General features: G+C 39.4%; 1 protein-coding gene across 1 annotated transcript in view; it reads right to left on the reverse strand.

The window, feature by feature from the left end:
• The window catches only part of LOC145268956 (uncharacterized), a 223,755-nt gene that overhangs the window by 148,797 nt on the left and 55,575 nt on the right, over positions 1-19,383 (reverse strand). The window contains exon 2 of the mRNA XM_080124591.1: positions 2,373-2,671. Coding sequence (XP_079980717.1) covers positions 2,373-2,658 — 286 coding nt within the window. The 5' untranslated portion in view covers positions 2,659-2,671. The remainder of the gene's footprint in view (positions 1-2,372; positions 2,672-19,383) is intronic.

The following is a 19,383-nucleotide window of genomic DNA, read 5'->3' on the forward strand; positions in this document are numbered from 1 at the left end:
GACACTGGATGGAGTCGTGTGATGTGATTGCAACAAGTGTAGTCTTGGAAGAGGGTAGAGTGGTTGTGGAGGACATGGCCTGACTAAAGAAGAAGGATGATGCTAGTCACATCAAAACAGACTCTGCCACTGTGTTTGGCTGGCCAAAATCAATGATTTCAAACAATAAAAGGATAAGGATGAAAGGGGCAGCAGAGATACTTAGGATGCTGGCTGAACTGATGCAGGAGTTTTCTGTGAAGCTGCGCGTAATCATGGTGTCTTCCACAAAGAACAGAGTGGATGTTCTCAGGTGAGTGAGAAAGAGCTGGCTTGTGCCAAAAAAAGAGGATATTGCTACAGTGTCTGATCTGGATAATGGTGGGGTGCAACATATGGGGGGGGGAGAGGATGTTGTATCTGGTGAGTAAAGTCGACTTGAGAAACAAGTAAAACAAGTGGTTTGGACTTACAACAAGCGTCAGTCAATAATTGATCCTGCTCCAAGTGCGCACGAAGCTGGAGAACTAGGTGTGACTGGGACCTGGGAAAGACTGGCAGTTGATATCACCCATTACAGAGGTGGTCTTTACATAACAATGATCGACTGCAACCCTGGATGCTTTGCTCTATGGAGAAGGCTGCAAGGTGGAATGACCAGTGAAATAGTGGTAGCCCTTGATATGGTGTTTCTGGAGCACGGTGGATTGGAAAAGCTGCTAACCAACAATAGTAATGCATTTGGATTGATAGCAGTTGCAGATGTAATGAAGAAATGAAATATCCATCAATTCTTCAGAGCTGCCTATAGACATCCTGTTGCCTATGGCAACAGGATTGTGCCACCAGACAATAAAGGCAGTGGTAGAGAGAGGGAGCACCTTGCCCGAACCAGATGTCTACTGGTACAATATGTCACCTAGATCGGAACGTGCAGTTCCACATCTGTCAATATTCACACACTTCTGGAGGCATCCCAGGGTTGAGCTGGAAAGCAGGGAAACAGAGACAACAAGGATCATAAAACTCAAGAATGAAGTATGGGTGAAGCCCCAGAGGTGCAATGTATCACACAGTGGAGTAGAATACGAGCAACAACATTGCAGTAGACGGGGTACTAAGACATATTCTCGACATCAGGTCAGTTGAAAGTGAAACAGTGGAAAACGATGTGCAGCAAGAGGATGGTGAGGCACCTCAGAGACCAAGTAGAGAAAGGCGATCACTTCAGTGGATGAGGGAGTACGAAATGTGATCTAGAGATCAGGAGAGTATGTTGTTTAAAGTTAATCTTTGAGGTTCGATTGTGAGCTAACGAGGAAAGAACCAAGCACCTGTTTTGGAGGAATTTAATTTCAGACTATCAAGAATGTCTAGGAACAAAAAAAATTCAATTTCCAATAGTGCCACGTTTTTTCTGTGCTTAAAAGTTCCATAACTCAGAAACACTTCATTTTCAGAGGTTTTAAACATAGTTTTTGGATTCCTCGTGTGAAAAACCTTGTCCGTACAAATTTTCAAGGTTCTACCTAGTCTAGAAATTGATTTATGTCCAAAAATGTAATTTCATAATTTCGCGAATTTGCGCCTCAACGCGATATACGTAAAATACAAAAATTGCTATATTTTCGGAACCGCTTAGAGTTAAAAGCTCAAATTTTTAGGATTCCCTAGTTTTTATGATACCAACATATGGTTAAAGTTTGAAAAAAATCTCAGAGGTAAGGGTGTCATGGTCTGGATGATTTTAGATGGAATTACCCTCCCCCCTCCCTTATGGAGGAGACTTGTTTTAACACATGTTGTATCTCCGATGTCCTAAACCCAACTCAACTAAAATTAACTAAGTTACTTAAAACCAGAATCCCTGACACATCAGATCCAGTCCCTATTCGCACCCTATCCCCGGTGCAACTTGATCAGTCACAGAGTTTGATTCATGTCACAGTATAACCCTTTGACCCTTCTGCATCTGCAATGCTTGCTCCTTATCGTTTCCCACAATTCAACTTTGTTATTTCACTAGATAGATAGCTGAATAATGCTTTACAGCCGGCATTGCCCAGTGATTACATAACTAGGTCACATTATTCTCCCGTGCTTCTCAACTATTTAAACCAATAAACAGGTTTTTTTCTTTGTTATTTAAAGTTGGAGCATTTCTTTCAAAATTTCAATGAACTAGAATTTTATCTTTCAATGTTATTTGTTTTTAATTTAAAGATTTAAGTTTGATTTTGTAAAATTCCCATTTCAATTCATCTTTAAAAATGCTTGTAATAAACAGAATTTCGAACAATCTATCATAGATGAATTGAAATGAGAATTTTACAAAATCAAACTTAAATCTTTAAATTAAAAAAGAAAATAATAGTAAAATAGAATATTGTTACCTGTTCCATGGACGGGTTTAATTCTCTTAGTAAAATCAAGGGAACTGGCAAGGTCAAGCTGTCCTGACTGTCGCAAGGCATTGATGAACAGTGCCATGGCATTGGTACTGTGAAGGGTTTCCATGTGATGGAGCAAGGTCCGATTACGTTCTGGGGGGTTCTCTTGGCAGATATTATCATATTTCTCCTTTGTGATGACGCCATGCTGTAACAGGTAGTCACAGACAGGTTCAGAATCGAGATGTTCCACAAGATCTTCACGATCACTCAACCTTTCTGTTACCATAGCCTCTCATCACCTACAAAACAAAATGGGCAAAAATTAACATATTTGTTAGCCTGTCATGCACTCCATCAGTTTTATTTCAAGACCTATTTCTAAAATATACAAACCTCGTTTCTTAAAATGTTGGAGTCTTGAATTCAAATTGTTTGTCTAATAAAAGATGTTGAAATATTTTACTTTAAAATTCAATTAATACTAATCCTAAAATATACTGCTTAGCATTATTTCAAAAACATTGTATAAAATCATGTTTTTTAACAAACATCCTTATTTATTTCTGAAATCGACCGATTTTGTACATAGTTTCTAGAAAATTGATTGCTGTTGGTCTTATATTGTATTTTTAATCTGGAAATAAAATTGTAATTTACTTTAATGTTCATTTTACTTAGAAAATATTATAAAATATTCGACTGTAACGCATGAGTAAACATAAATAATGTGTAGACATGTTGAATATTACAGTCAAAGAGTGGGAGTACATTTTTATTTATAAATTATTAAATATTTTGTCAAACAATGATTTTATACAAGTTTCTTTGAAATAATGCAGTACAGTATTTTTTAGGATTCAAAGAAACATTGCGTTACTTTGTTGTTGTCAGACGTCTGGCTCCATGGGACAGACACTGCCTTGATATTGTAACCCAAACTTTGAATTTACCCATACAAGCTTGTGGCATCCAAAAATACAAGATCACAATATGGCTTATTGAGGTATTAAAGATACCAATTAATTTGCAGAGTCCACTCGGTTTCAACCACCGCTTTTGAAGTCAGACAATCCCAGGTGTGCATCATCACTTTACAGCATGCACATGCTAGTCCTAGGCATCCAATTTTTAACATGAGTACATTATCCCAATCTTAGAATATCAGAGAATTTTGAAAAGTAATTTATATTTTAATTCTTTTTTTCTTATACTATAGAATTATGCTGCTTTAAAACTACAGCAACATAAAATACTTTTTGTTTTCGATGATTACTGAACAAAGACCATGATACACTGCCATACAGACACAAATAATGACACCTACTCATTTTCGGGGAATAAGTAAAAATTAAAATAAAATTACTTATTTGCCAGCAAATTGCAATGATATTTTGAGTTCATGATTATTGAGTGATTATAAAATAATATTTTTGTTCATGATTGTAAATAAACATCTTATTTAAGATGTATACACATTAAATTCACACATTCACCAGCATGAAATGAACACACTAACATAACAATAACCCATACACTATTAAATGAATTAGTTAAAATATGTAATGATAAGAAAGGCTCTTCTCACATACACACAAGCAAAAAAAAAAAAAATGATCTTGCTAAGATTAAACATTAAACAGTATAATTGGCAATGGTACGATTTATTTTATGAATGGCAGGAAGATCCAGGGTTGATAGAGATTGAATAAGAAACCCATGTCTTTTACACTCAGTCCATAACACTGTACTAGTACTAGCTGTTTTATTTTTATAAAACTAATCTAGGTGCCCGGCGTTTGGAGGTGTGTTGAGCAAAAAAAAAAAAAAAATTTTTTTTTAAATTAAAATGGGAGTAGGCAGGCAGGCTCGAACCCATGACATGAATGCAGAAAAGAAAGTGAAACAAAATCTGATGTCTTACTGCTATTCCATGACACGACCGGAAGTTCGGAACGTTCAAATTAGGCAAAGTCAATCCAACCAATACGACGACTTGCAAAAATGACTCGCAAAAAATCGACCCCAGGTGAAGAAATTAATGATTTTGGCCAATTTTTCAATATTTGATACTGATCTCGTGAAAATCCGTCGCCTCTGTCTACAGACATACTTACATACATACATTTAAACAGACAGCTGAAATTTATATCATAGATTAAAATTTTGGGGTGGGGACCAAATATGTATTCAGTATTGAAGTGGTGGGAATTACAAGTACAGAGATATTGATAAATCAATTTATAATCTTGTCATACACCTAGTATTTCCCTCGAATCAATGAAACCCATGTTCTGAGTCCCTTATCAATATTTTGATTCTTTTTTTCATTCCTATGATTTTCATAAATCAAATAAAATAAGAAAACATCATGTAGTTTCTTTTATGGATATCAAGCACAGATGCAGACCCTATGATTTTACTGCACACCGTTTGATCAAAATGAAATATGTAGTTAGAGAGGTCTGGAGCAGACAAATCTGAAAATATGTGCATACTTTAAAGATCTTGCCCATAATTCTGAATGGTGTGACATCATTAATCACATGATTCTTTTTCTTTTACTCAGAAATTTCAAAGACAAAAGAATGTGCATTCAACATTTCTTTATAGTTTCATTCAGCCTGATGTGCTTTATTTTTTACCCATTCTATCCACACTTTACATAAACATATACGAGGTGCCTTCAATAAGTTTCCAGACTTTTTTGTACAAACATTTAAAATTGTCACAGATTCTTGAAAAGTATTATTGCTTTACATCTTATGAGATGACTGACCAATTTTTATGATTTCATGTTTAAATGAACAGCTACAGCAGGAATTAGAATACACTCTATTAAAACCTGATTGTCACAGCTGGTGAATTTCAAAATTTCAATCTGGATGTGAGGACACTTTAAAAGAATGATATGTAATAAAATTCTGTTTTAAACTTGAAAAAGAATGCCACAGAAACATATGAAATGCTTCAGACTGCTTTTGGACCATCTTGCATGGATCAAACATCAGTTTTTGAGTGGCATAAGAGATTCAAAGAAGGCAAGGAGTCTATGAGGGATGATGAGAAGTGTGGGAGGAGTAAGGAAGTAAGAACACCAGTTAATTGTTCAAATAAAGAATTTCATAGATAAGAACCGTTGTGTGTCTATAGAGACAATAAGAGCACAGTTTGATGTTAGTGTGGAACTGTAAACACAATTATTCATGAAGAACTGAAGATGCAGAAGATTTGCATGAAGTTTGTCCCAAGGGTGCTCAGAGAAAATCACAGATGATTTGACCAAGATGGGCATCAAGATCTAGTCCAAACCTTGCTACCTGTGACTTTTGGTTATTCCCTAAACTCAAGGAAATCCTTAGATGCTGTCGTTATGAGGCAATTGAGATGAAAGAGGCTGTGATGACACGCACTCTCTCAAGAGGACTTCCATGAGGCCTTCCAGAAGTTGTTGGAATGGTACAAGTGCATTGCGGCCAGAGGAGATTACTTTGTAGGGAACTAAAGTATCATGTGTGTACTATCAATAAAAGTGTCCATATAAAAAAATGTCAGGAACTTATTGAAGGCACCCTGTATATTCTTCAATTTCTTAACAATTAATGCCAAACCAATAAACTCAATTCTCACATATCACATATTGTTATGGCTAAACAAGTTTCATTGTTACATTAATTAATTTTGAGCTTCAGAAGAATTTCCTATTTACCTACCATCACAAACCTCTAATACCTTGTTTGCATTCACTAATGTGGGAATATAACCGTTTATCTTTAATATAATAGACAAGTCTATCCCCAAAATCCTAGAAGGAGTTGGTGATCAAACAGCAACTTTTTATATACAAGTATTAAAAATGATGTCACTGGCATAAGATAGAAAATGTTCAATCTCAAGCATTAAACTTTGAAGTCTAATTATTATTCAAAAGTAAATGATATTTGTTTAAGTTTTTTTCTATCTCACAATATTCACATCAATAAACAAAACAAAGTAATGACCTTTAAGAATTATCAAATTTCTTATAAAAATAAACATCTTTACTTTTTAGATTTTGCAGTTCTTTTTATGTAAATTTTTTCTTGTTTTTATTGTTAGTCTCATCTAAATACATACAAGACTGGAAAATGAAGACCATCCCATCATTTAAATTTACCAAAAAATATGAAGTTCAGTTTTTGTTACCCTAATTTCTCTAATAATTTAGGATTAAAACCCATTTTAATAATTGAGATTCTTTTATTAGATTACTCATTTTTCATTGTATACCTTTCAATTTTAATATATCTCAAAATAGATAATAAAATTTAGTTTACTTTTAATTTGTACACTGATGGGAAATACAGTAAAACAAAATGTAGTTAATAAATACAATAAAGAATAAAAATATTTTTAACAGTATTAAATGATTGGAATTATTTTGTCTTTGTTATTTTTTATTCTAAATTCTTAAGTTAAGGTGTTTTTCTGACTACTACAAACAAACTATGAAAGAAAAGAAACACACAAAATATCTTCAACTTGGTAGACACCACTTTATTGAATATTTGATATTCTCTATATTACAGTTTTCCATTTGTCTTGAATGCCTTTTCTTTTTCATGAGTGGCCACTTTCATTGTGTTTTTCAGTTTGACTGATTTATGAATTGAATTCAAGAATCCAGACATTCAGTGCAACCTGTGTATATTTAAATTGCATCATTCTCCCAACATCTTAATACCTCAAATCCTTGTTCACAAAAATTACCTATTCGTCAAAATCAGTCAGTTTTTAAATTGAAGTTCATAATTCGATCATCAAGTTGTGTGTCTATGATTACATATGATGCATGTTGCCATGCCAATTTCTTTGGTGCCTGGCAAAACAGTTTTTCTGTCGGTAACTTGTCTCTCTCTGATGGCCTCAGCACAAAATGTGCAACTGAGTACAAAATTTTTAAACACACTTTTTTCTCAGACAAATATCTAAAACTGATGTTAGGCAGTCTATCATCATTTTTGAGCTACTGATGACAGAGACTTTATCTAGTATTATCTGGGCTATCCTTATGTTTATTTTCTTCAGATAGCCTCCTGAACATATGGACTTCTGGAAAAAGGAACAAATTTTTTGCAACTTAATACCCATAACCCTCATATATTCACATCTACTGGAAATCTCCCCATATAACTATTTACTGTATTATACATAATGTAGACACCATAGCGTATAATTTTCTTCCACCTGTACTGTAGTGTACTTATCAAAAATGATGTTACTTGTATCGATTGAATATACATATTAACCCTTCTGCCATCTAAAATATCCAGAGTGTGTACAACAATTTTTAGTTAATTCGTAATATCAAGCCATTCTGTATTCCTAAGCCAACATAAAAATAAAAGGAAGAAAATTTTATTTTACTTTTATTTTTTACTTATTTATTAATTAATTTTTTTTTCTCAATTATAAATTTAAAGGAAAAAAACATTAAGCCATATTAACTTCTTCCAACAGACCTGTTTGCAAATATAGCTGCTTCCACTGCATGAACTCTTACTCACCCCCTCCTCCAGTAACAAACAATGAAATAGCAATGTCCCGTAATCACTTTGAGGAGTATAATTTCTCAGTAGATATATAACCTTTATAAACTAACCCAGTAACAACACTAACCACCCACACGGCGTCGCAGAAATACCTGGATTAGGACCCAGGCGTGGGACAAACCCTCTCGGTACTGATGGACCCATAGATCTTCCCAGGTCATCCATCTAGAAGGAAAACTCTGAAGCTAAACCTAAAGGGAGGAAGGCCTCTCCAGTCTTGGATAACAACCTTCCTAGAGCTGGTGACTCAAACAAATTACCGGTCTGCAAACCTAAACTGCTTCAGGAGTAGATAGGCACCGTCTATCGCCCGGCTTCTATACTCCTTTGTCTATTAGCCAGACAAAGAGGTCGAACCACTGGGAGTCGACAGAAACACTTGGTGGTCGATCTTGTTTCCCGACTAGGGCAATGAACGCCGTTTTTCCCCACTCCCGACACATCCCACCTCTTAAACTGGGCACTTGGGAGTGCTTGAATACTGTAATGCCAGTGCAAGCAGATTGGGTTAACCATCATCTGATGGGTTGAGGGTACCGGATAGACAGTTCCTGGCTGCTGTTCCCGACTGGTAGTACAGAAGTCCTAACTCTTTGGTAGCGCTTAGATCGGCTGCTCCATCAACAGTTATATAATATCGGGATGTTTGTAGTGCCATGTCATGCATGGAAAGGGACTCTGCACTCATCCCCGGTGGGCTATCCTGAGGCCACAACCCTAGTAGATGGAGGGACAGCTGATGGTCTGCCTGTGTTGCATGTCTTGTATTCTGTATAACCACTTGCTCAGCACCCCTTACCTAAACTGAAACTCTTAAAAATAAAAATGACAGTAAATTAAAAAATTACGCTAAAGCCAGGCCCAAACTCAAACAAAACCAACCTGCCTTATCTTTTGAAGCTCGCATTTACGAACATCCGTGGGCTTAGAACTAATTTAAATGATGTTGAAGCATTTCTCCTAACAAACACCTCGGATATCTTAGCATTAAGTGAGACTAACCTACACTCCTCCATCCCCTCTAACTACTTTAACATGCCTGGATACCTCCCACTCTGCCGTAAGGACTCTGACAGACATATGTATGGGCTTGGAGTGTACATTCGAAACACCCTCCCCTTAACTAGAGAAACAAAACTAGAATCGGACGATCAAGCCTTTATGTGCTTTAGACTTAACATGCAACATAACATGAACTACTTTTATTTTCTCTACTGCTCTCCCTCGACCCGGGACTGTACCCTAATAAACAAAGTCTCTGACAGCATAGATACAGCACTTTCCCTCGACACTAGCATGCAAGTGCATGTATTTGGTGACTTCAATGTTCACCACAGCAACTGGTTTGGATTTTCTACTTACACAGATGAAGCTGGTACCACAACACGTAACTTTTCTATATTTCACTCCCTATCACAGATGGTTACGTTTCCAACCCGTTTCCCAGACCAGCAAGAACAACATGCATCACTTCTAGATCTGTTTCTGACCACAGTTCCCAATGACTGTAACGAATGCCCACAGCCCACTTGGGAACACCGATCATGCAGTGGCAATGGTTGAAATCGCCATAAACTCTAGAGCCAAAACTGAAGAGCCACTGCTCAAAACAACGAAATATTATAAAAAGGTTGACTGGGAAGACATCAGGGACCTCATCAGGGACACTCCATGGCAAAATATCTTTTCACTTCCTGCTGAACATTGCGCAAATAGACCACTGAATGGTTCAAAGTGGCAATTGAAGCACATGTTCCCACACGCAAATTCTATAGCAAACCCCACTCTCCCCAATGGTTCACTTCAACTTGTGCAGCTGCCTGTTGGATTGTGTAGTGGACTTTCGGTCAGCGTTCAAGTTGTGGATAACTTGACAAAGACTAAAGTTACTTCTCATGAAAGAGGAGAACTATTTATGGCACAATGGGAGATTCCATTGTGCACACATGGGCCAGTCTATTCCTTGGATTGTGATTGGCTGAATCACCTGATTGGATATGCTTGTACATAAATACAAGCCCTCAGTCCAGCTCAATCTGATGTCTGTCTTGTGCATGAGCTGGACCCTTGGTAAGTGTTGCTGCTATTATTATTATTGTTGTTGTGTGTTATTGACTAACACAGTTCTTTTGATTATTCTACATCTCCCCTCTTCCACCCCCCCACGAGTAGGCTGGGTTGTGTGAGAGGTGTATCTCTCTTTTAGGCCTAGTTTGTTGTGTGGTAGTAACCTAGAAAGAGCTCGGGGAATCCTTGATCGAAAGCGTGGGGATATATGTGCGGTTTGTTGTTGGGGTTTGGTTACTGTTTATGTGCTATTACAGAGAGATAGTGGGAGATGCAAGAATGTAGTATCGCTTGAGGGAATTGTTGGTCCTAGTGCTGCACTTGGTATTGGGGTTGGTGCAGGCTTAAGTTCGCATTTTCTGAGGAAACGGCGGTTCCTAAGTGTGATCCTTCCGGATCCGTTAACCCTGATTCGGTATTGTCGATCTGGTAGGGAACTGATGATTTTGCCCGTTGTGTTCCATCTGCGATTGACTGGATTTTGGATGGCTACAGTGTCACCAGCTTGTAATGGTGGAAGGTTGTGGGTATATTTATTGTATCTTTCTACTATTTTTGCATTGCGGTGGTGGAGCATTTCCTCGCGATGTTGTGCCGCTGACACCCATTCAGGATGAGGCTTGTAGAGGATTGGCTGTGATGGGATGGAGTCACGTAGTCGACGGTGAAGTAATAATTGGGCCGGTGATAGGCCAATGCTTTGGATTGGGGTATTCCGATACTGCAAGATGGCCCGGGCAACACTGTCATTGTCCAAGGAACCGTGGGGGCCTGTATTTCCTTTCACAATCCTCTTTGCAGTTTTTACTGCGAGCTCTGCCCTGCCATTGGATTGGGGATACGCAACAGAAGATAATCTGTGCCTAACACACCATGTTTTCAGAAATTCTTGGAACGTGCTGGAAGTGAAAGGTGGGCCGCCATCGGTGCTGAGTTCTTCTGGGGCACCATATGTTTGGAACAGTTGTCGGCATATGGACATCAATTTGGTTGTAGTAGTGTGACCTGATTATAGGCGGTATAAAATTAACCAACCAGTTAGCCTATCTGCGCAGGCAAGGTATGTGTGATCTCCAACATAAAAAATATCCATGACGATTTGTTGGAATGGCCACTCTGGGGATCGTGTTAGAATTATAGGCTCCCTTGGTTGACTAGGTGCGATGGTTGAGCATACCATGCAATTCGCCCTAATACTGCGGATTGATGCATCCATCCCTGGCCAGTACACCGATTCGTTGGCACGTGCTTTCATGCCGACTACTCCTTGGTGTGCAGAATGCAGGCAGTGTAGGACCTTTTTTCGTTGTGTTTTGGGGATGATGATCCTTCGATCCAACAATACTAGACCATTGTCAGTGCTAGGGCTGTGCCTCACCTCCCAATACTCACAGATTTTGGGCGCAGTGAGATTACGTGTTTTTGGGAAGCCTTGCTGTATTGTGTCTATTAATCTGTTATATTGTTGATCGCCACGACCTGCTGAACGAATTAGGTCTGGTGATAGCATGGCTATATTACTGCTGTCTGCAAATGTTGCTATTAAGGCTGTTGACTCTGTTATGTTGCTTATGTTGTTCGACTCCAGTATATCCATTTGAGAGGGTTTTGTTGGAAATACATCGAGGAGAGCTTGCACCATTGCCACTGGGTGGCGGGAAACTGCATCAGGGCCTCTGTGCCACTTCCCGGGGCAATGCTGTATGGTAAATCTGTATCTCAGGGTCTTTTCCTTTAGTCTAAAGAGCCGGGGGTTTTGGATCTTGCTCAGATCACGATCGCCAAATATCCCCTTCAGAGGTTCATGGTCTGTGACCACTATGATGTTTGGAGAACCCATGACGAACATACGGCATTTCTCCAATGCCCATGCTATTGCTGCTGCCTCACCCTCTATTGGTGCGTATCTGCGCTCAGCATCCGTGCAAAATCTGCTGCCGGCATATATCAGATGCCAACCTTCGGAACAGCATATTGGGGCTTTTTCCATGGTACATTGGCAATGTTTTTGTAGGAGTAGGAAGCCCATTCCTTCTTTGCTCCAATCTGGAGCAAGGCAAGTTGCTCTGTCTTTGTCAAATGTTGCTACCCCCTTCTGGACTAAGTGAATTATAACTCGCTTGGAATCTTTGAATGCGTCTTCAAGGTTTTGATTCCAAGCAAATTTGGAGTTTTGTTTGACAAGGTCCCGAAAAGGCACCATAACTGGACCCAGTGAATATGCCCAGGCTACTTGGTTGACAAGCCCAAACCATGATCTGGCATCAGTAATTGTCCTTGGGACTGGAAAATCCTGTATCGCTTGTATCATGGACTCAGAAGGGGTCACTCCTGAAGAAGTTATCTGGAGGCCTCCAAATTGTACGACATCCTGACAGAATTGGAATTTGTCGGTGTTGAGCACAATTCCATTCTTAGCACATTGGAGCAGAAAATCGAAGGTATGATAAAAGGCTCCCTCAATGCTAGAGTCATATAGCAGGGTATTGTCTACTATCTTCACCTTGCGTGGGATATCTTTTATTATCTCATCGTATCTGCGAGTGTAAGCATCCCCAGATGCGACATATCCTTGAGGCATCCTAAGATACATGTATCTTCCCCACTCAGTTATGAAGGTGGTTAATGGTTGAGATTCTTTGTCTAAGAGAATCGAGTGGTATCCATCAACAGCATCTAGGACTGTTTTCTTTGTTCTAGGTGGCACTTGCAGTGCCAACTGGAATGGCGACCCAGTATGGTGGGTTTCTCGCTTGCATTGAGAGTTAAGGTGTTGGTAATCTATTGTTCTCCTTGGATTACGATTCTTTTTGGCAGTTATTACCATAGTACTGCACCAATCAGTAGGCATACCCACGGGTACTGGAGCTATGATACCTTTTTCTACATCCTTCCAAAGGGCTTGTCTTACTGGTTCCTTGAAGTGGAAGGGTACAGGAATTGGGTTATGCCTGGCTTTAGGGATTGCTCCCTCTTTGAGGTGAATGTGGGCAGCTGGGCCGGACATGGCTGGAAATATCCCATCTTTGTTGAATGTCGTTTTGGCAAACTTTTCTAGGAGCCAGCTCTTAAGTTTGTCTATGTTATCTTCTGTTGCGGGAAAAGGGAGGTTTTTGGGGCGATTTGGCAATTGATCTACACACTTTTTAGACTCGGTGTCTACCTCTTCATGTACGTCTGCTAAAGGGTTTGGAAAATGTTTGTGCAATATTCCCACATCAATGCAGGCTGCTCTGCTGAGATAAATCCGTTGTATGCCCTTGCATATGTAGAGGGCTTGTTTAGTTGTTTTCCCTCTGACCACAAACTCAACTGGTAGCCAACCCTGACACATGAGTGTGAAACCTCCAACTGTTCGTATGATCTTTCTTGATTGGATAAGACTAATCTCTGTGAGGCCCATTTTGATTAAATGCTTTTGTCCCCCAAGACAAATGGCGGCACCACTGTCGGGAAAAACCTTTAGCGTTGTACTACAACTACTAGGGATATTGACAGCTCGTCTGGGATCTGGTTTTGGTGAGAATGGGATTACTGATGCATTTATTTCAGTTAACAGATCACCTTCTGTAGTCATAATGGTGCCCCTCATTTGATCGAATGTGATATGGGCCATGAGTGTATTCATGGGAGCTTCTTGGTCTTCAAAACTCTTTATCACTGCCGGGCGATATTTCTTTGTCCAGCACACTGCTGAGAAATGGTTAAGTTTCCCACAAGTGTTGCACCTTTGATTCCATGCCGGACATGTTAAATGGCGGGCACTTGTCCTTGGAGTACCGTGTTGGTGACTACCGCAACCTATGCAGGTTTGACGGGGTTCTTTATCAGCAATGTTATCGTTGTGAGTAGCAGTAGAGCTAGTGCGAATATTGCCTCTGCTAGTCCGTACAGCACTGTGTTTTTTTTTTTTTTTGCGATACATTGACATCCGGACTGTAGCTATGTCTGAGGTATCAGTCATTGCGGTTTGGTCCCGTAGTGCAGACTCAAATGCCTCAGCATGACAAATATTTTGGTTGAGAGTTTTTAGCAACCCGGCTTTTGCTAGTAGATCGGTCTGAAGCGTATCATTCGATATCCCTTTGATAAATTGGTCCTTGATGTAAATGTCGGACAGGTCGTGATCGCAGTTGGGGCATGAAAAATTACAGTCTATGGCCGTGGACCTAAGACGAACAAGGTATTGTTGGATGGGTTCATCTTCATGCAGTGATATAGCTGCAAATGTCATCCGATGGACCATGGGATTTGATTTTTGAGTTACCAATGCTTCTGTCATCTCTAGCAGCTTGTCTGGGTTGGTGGTGAAGAACTTAGGGTACGTATTTATGATTGCGTTTTGAACGGATTCATCAGCGCAACTGTATAACTGGGTATTGGCCTGAGAAGTTGGCATGTCCGTTATTCTGGTGAATACTTCCCAGTCAATCTGAAATTTTCTGAATTGTTGAGGGGTCATTTCGAGATGAAGTTGGGGAGGCCTGGCAGCTGGTGCCTTAGCACAGGTGGTCTGGATAGCGGGCTCCTTGGCTTGTCGAAGGATAGACAGAGCTTCTCCCATTGTTGTGATTCCCAATTCTCTTAGCATGGCTCGATCCATTACTTGAAGGTTTTCTTTCCTCAGTTTTTCCTTCACAAAAGTTGCAGCGTAGCTCTTGGCGGAATCGGCAGCAATGCCTGCTTTGAGGAAATAGTCTTCCCAATCTTCTGTCTCGATTCCTGTTCGTAGCGCCATGTTGGATTGTGTAGTGGACTTTCAGTCAGCGTTCAAGTTGTGGATAACTTGACAAAGACTAAAGTTACTTCTCATGAAAGAGGAGAACTATTTATGGCACAATGGGAGATTCCATTGTGCACACATGGGCCAGTCTATTCCTTGGATTGTGATTGGCTGAATCACCTGATTGGATATGCTTGTACATAAATACAAGCCCTCAGTCCAGCTCAATCTGATGTCTGTCTTGTGCATGAGCTGGACCCTTGGTAAGTGTTGCTGCTATTATTATTATTGTTGTTGTTGTGTGTTATTGACTAACACAGTTCTTTTGATTATTCTACACTGCCATAGTGCAAAAACATGCGTACCGCAAATTTAACCGACATAAGTTCAATTCAAACAGACAGAAGCCAGAAATAACTGTAAAAAAGAAATAGCAACAGCTAAGAGAGAATTTACTGAAACTACCCAAAAACGCATCGAAGCACAGAAATTAGGAACCCGAGACTTCTGGAAAATCTACAACAGTTTAGTAAATAATGGGCAATCAACAATTCCCTCACTATCCAACAATCATGAGGTTGTTTGCTCTGCAACTGAAAAGGCTAACATGCTTGCCAGACGGTTTGCCTCCAACTCCACACTGGACTCTGCTAACCACCTTCTCCCTGACTTTTCTTTGTGGACAGACACCACACTAGATGATCTGAAAATCACCCCTGCTCAGGTGCATGCTATCATAGAAAGCTATTAACGCCCGAAAGTATCCTATACCTCTATAAGGCCATCAATCGCCCATGTATGGAGTATTGTTGTCATATTTGAGCTGGTGCATCTGCCACTAGTCTCTCGTTCCTAGACAAGGTTCAAAAGAGAGTCGCCAATCTGATAGGCCATGAACTGTCAGCTAAACTTCAGCCTCTCACATCGACGAAATGTTGCATCCCTCTGCCTGTTCTACAAGTACTTTAACGGTGAATGCTCTGATGAACTGCAAGCACTTGTGCCCCCTCGATGTAAATATCCCCGACAAACCCGACAAGCAGCTAAATCCCACCTCTTCACAGTAGAGATCCCTAGATGCAAGAGAGCCTTCTACTCTAGTAGTTTCTTCCCCAGAATAGCTAGACTCTGGAATTCCCTTCCGGGCTCCTGCTTCCCCGACTGTACTGACATGCAGAAGTTCAAGTGTAATGTGAACCGACATCTTGCTGCCCAACTTCCTACACAGTACTTCTGATGCTTATGTCCCCGATAGTAGCCCCCTACAACAAAGTGGCAATGTACCTTGTTTGGGGTGAAAATGCAATAAAAAAAAATTTAAAAAAGCAACAAATGTTAACTGTTGATTCCAGTCACTCAAACTATGTCGTACTAGCCCATACACTTATTTGTGTGGAAATTTGCAATGCACTGCATTTCAAACTCAATATTGTCCTTGGGCATCTTACAGTTCAGGGCTTGTCATGGTATCAATACTTTGTATATGAATGCTGAAAGTGTATGTACATTGGATTTTGAGATGCTGTCTTGTGGTGTCAATAGACTGTCTCTGGTATAGAACATGGTTTTCAAACTGCAGAAACTATACCACGCCGCGCCTTCTCCTCCAATGTAAACAGAAAACAGTAAAATCTAAAAATGTTAAATGGTATTCTAATCGGTAAATGTCGGCGCGTTACTTATGGAAAAATAGTTACTTAAACTGCAGAAGCACCTATTAAGCTACACAAGTTCTATAATTGAATTCCCTCGCCAAAAAAAAGAACAAAAAACATAAAAATGTTTGGTGCTTATATTTTTGCAAACCGCTCATAAGAACTTTGTTTAAAATGCATTAAAAACTAAGACAAAAAAAAAATCCCGCCAAAAAGTACTATAATGTATTTTTGAAATTTTGTTTTAGACAACTTTTTCTTCAAATTTTAAATTGTCCACCAATAAGAAAAAAAAAAAATTTGGAAAATTCTATGTTCTGAGAAAAAAAAAAAAAAAAGTCTTTCAGACATTACCCACCCGCCGCACTTGGAATGCTTTTCTTCCTTTTCATATAATTTTAAATTTTACACAAAAGATTGGTACACCATGTGAAAAGGCAGTTTGCTACGTGAAGGTACATTCAACAGTCGTCTTTTATGTTACTGCGCGCTTGTGTGCAGCGTAAATGGAAGCTGCAAAATGGTGAAAAATAGTCCCTGGGTTCAGGGGTTAATACCATGCAAACGGTAAATTTGCAACAGGTTTGATTATCAGATTTGTTGTCAGTGACCGCGATTACCCCTAAAAAACTAAATTAGAGTGATTGGTGTTCTGTTGCATATCGCTATATTTACTGGTGAGTCTTGTCAATATTGCTTGCAAATCACAAAGGCCTGCAATCAATGGGTGCAAGATAGTGGCCACCATCATGATGTATGATGTCCACTTCTAACTGACTCCAATTGTTTTACACCTTTTATCACTGCTAGGTTAATGTGTCAAACATTTTTCATTGCAATCAGCTCATATCGTTCACAAACTGTAAATTGATGTCTGTTCACACACAAATCGCCTCTTACAGGATCAGCCTACTGCACTCGTGACTTCTATCGCTAATAAGATATGCTTTTTTCATCATCCAAGCCTGTTCTAATAATCTGCAAACAGAAATAATAACCAACAAGTTTTCTGTACTGAGAAGACTGTCTGATGTGTTATCACCTGTAGCAATTCAGGAATATCTCCTTCCTGTCATAGTTTATGGCCATCCTCTTTAATGTACAGTCTGAGCATGAATGCTCCTTCTTGAAGTTGCTTGGGATCTTTCCTGATCAACCCAAGTTTTACCAGCTGTCTTTTACCTGATCTGAAGATGCGAGATGTATATCACTGCATAAAGATGTGACTTGTTGTATTGTCTTATTCTGGTATTATTATTATCATCAGTGCAAAATTTAAGTCAAACCATGTTTTCATGGCATCACTCCTTTTCCGAGCGTACTAAACAACTCGAAGACCCCAGACACCCTCTCTATGGCTACTCGGAGGTGGCTAGACGACTTGTGTCCCGGCGAAGCTTTGCCACAGTGGAGGAACTACCGGACACTCCTACATCCTCTTACCGGCTGCAGATGTGGAGAGAGGTAGACCCTCAGTCTACAAATATAGCACTGCCAGAGCCCAGTGAAACCTTACCACCTGGCACACACTTATCCCGTTCGGAGTGGGTCACTCTGAATAGGGCAAGGGCAAAAGTTGCAAAAACTGGCGAAAACCTCCTCATGTGGGGTTACTCTACAACTGCTGAATGCCCCTGTGGTGCCCAAGTTCAGACCATCGAGCACAGTTTAACATCTTGCCCACTGGGGCCCAACTGCACGGACGAAGACCTCAGGGTTAGTAATGAAACCGCACGCCGCTGATTGAAGAGATGGAGCGACAAGATATGAATTAATCACTCCTTTACCATCATTGGTTAGAAGGCCCACAATGATTAGTGTATTAGCACAAAAATATATGCCTTCCTTAAGTCCAATTTGGCAATATTGAATCTATTCCTGCAATTTTTGTTTTGTTCTTGAGTTAGTAAGTGTAATTTCTTCAATAGAAATTGCTAACCTAGTTGGTTTTTGACTAGAGGGCGGCAGTACTAGGGGTCTATCTTCAAAAACCATTTGCACCTAGCTTAATCTCTTCATTAGGATGATAATAGATAGAGAAAAAAAGAATTTTTGAAAAAAAGTCATTTTTGGCATGTGGGGGGCTTTTTTTACGATATTGCCTCCCCCCCCCCCCCCCCCCCGGGGCCCAAAATCACCATTTGCAGCAAAAAATTTACATTATGCAAAATTGCATGCACCTAAACGTCCTAAATGGATACAAATTGGTATAGATAGTTGAGACTGATGATTTCTAGCCATTTTTGAGGCATTTTTGGGTTCCTAGGATAAAAAGAAGGGCCAAAATGAGCCGAAATTTGCCCAAAATTACCCGAAACTTAAAAAATCGGCTATTTGGCTACTATGTTACTCCTAAAACGTCTGAAATGACTATGAATGGACTTAGTTGGTTAAAACTTACATTACCCCATAATTTCTAGCCATTTTTGAGGCATTTTTGGGTTCCTAGGATAAAAAGAAGGGCCAAAATGAGCCGAAATTTGCCCAAAATTACCCGAAACTTAAAAAATCGGCTATTTAGCTACTATGTTACTCCTAAAACATTCCAAATGACTATGAGTGGACTTAGTTGGTTAAAACTTACATTACCCCATAATTTCTAGCCATTTTTGAGGCATTTTTGGGTTCCTAGGATAAAAAGAAGGGCCAAAATGAGCCAAAATTTGCCCAAAATTACCCGAAACTTAAAAAATCGGCTATTTAGCTACTATGTTACTCCTAAAACATTCCAAATGACTATGAGTGGACTTAGTTGGTTAAAACTTACATTACCCCATAATTTCTAGCCATTTTTGAGGCATTTTTGGGTTCCTAGGATAAAAAGAAGGGCCAAAATGAGCCGAAATTTGCCCAAAATTACCCGAAACTTAAAAAATCGGCTATTTGGCTACTATGTTACTCCTAAAACATTCCAAATGACTATGAGTGGACTTAGTTGGCTAGAACACACTGCAATGGCAATGGCTTCTTGATAACAA

Source organism: Euprymna scolopes, chromosome 4 (genome assembly GCF_053919585.1).
Source record: "Euprymna scolopes isolate OS-2025 chromosome 4, ASM5391958v1, whole genome shotgun sequence".
Classification (NCBI taxonomy): Eukaryota; Metazoa; Mollusca; class Cephalopoda; order Sepiida; family Sepiolidae; genus Euprymna; species Euprymna scolopes.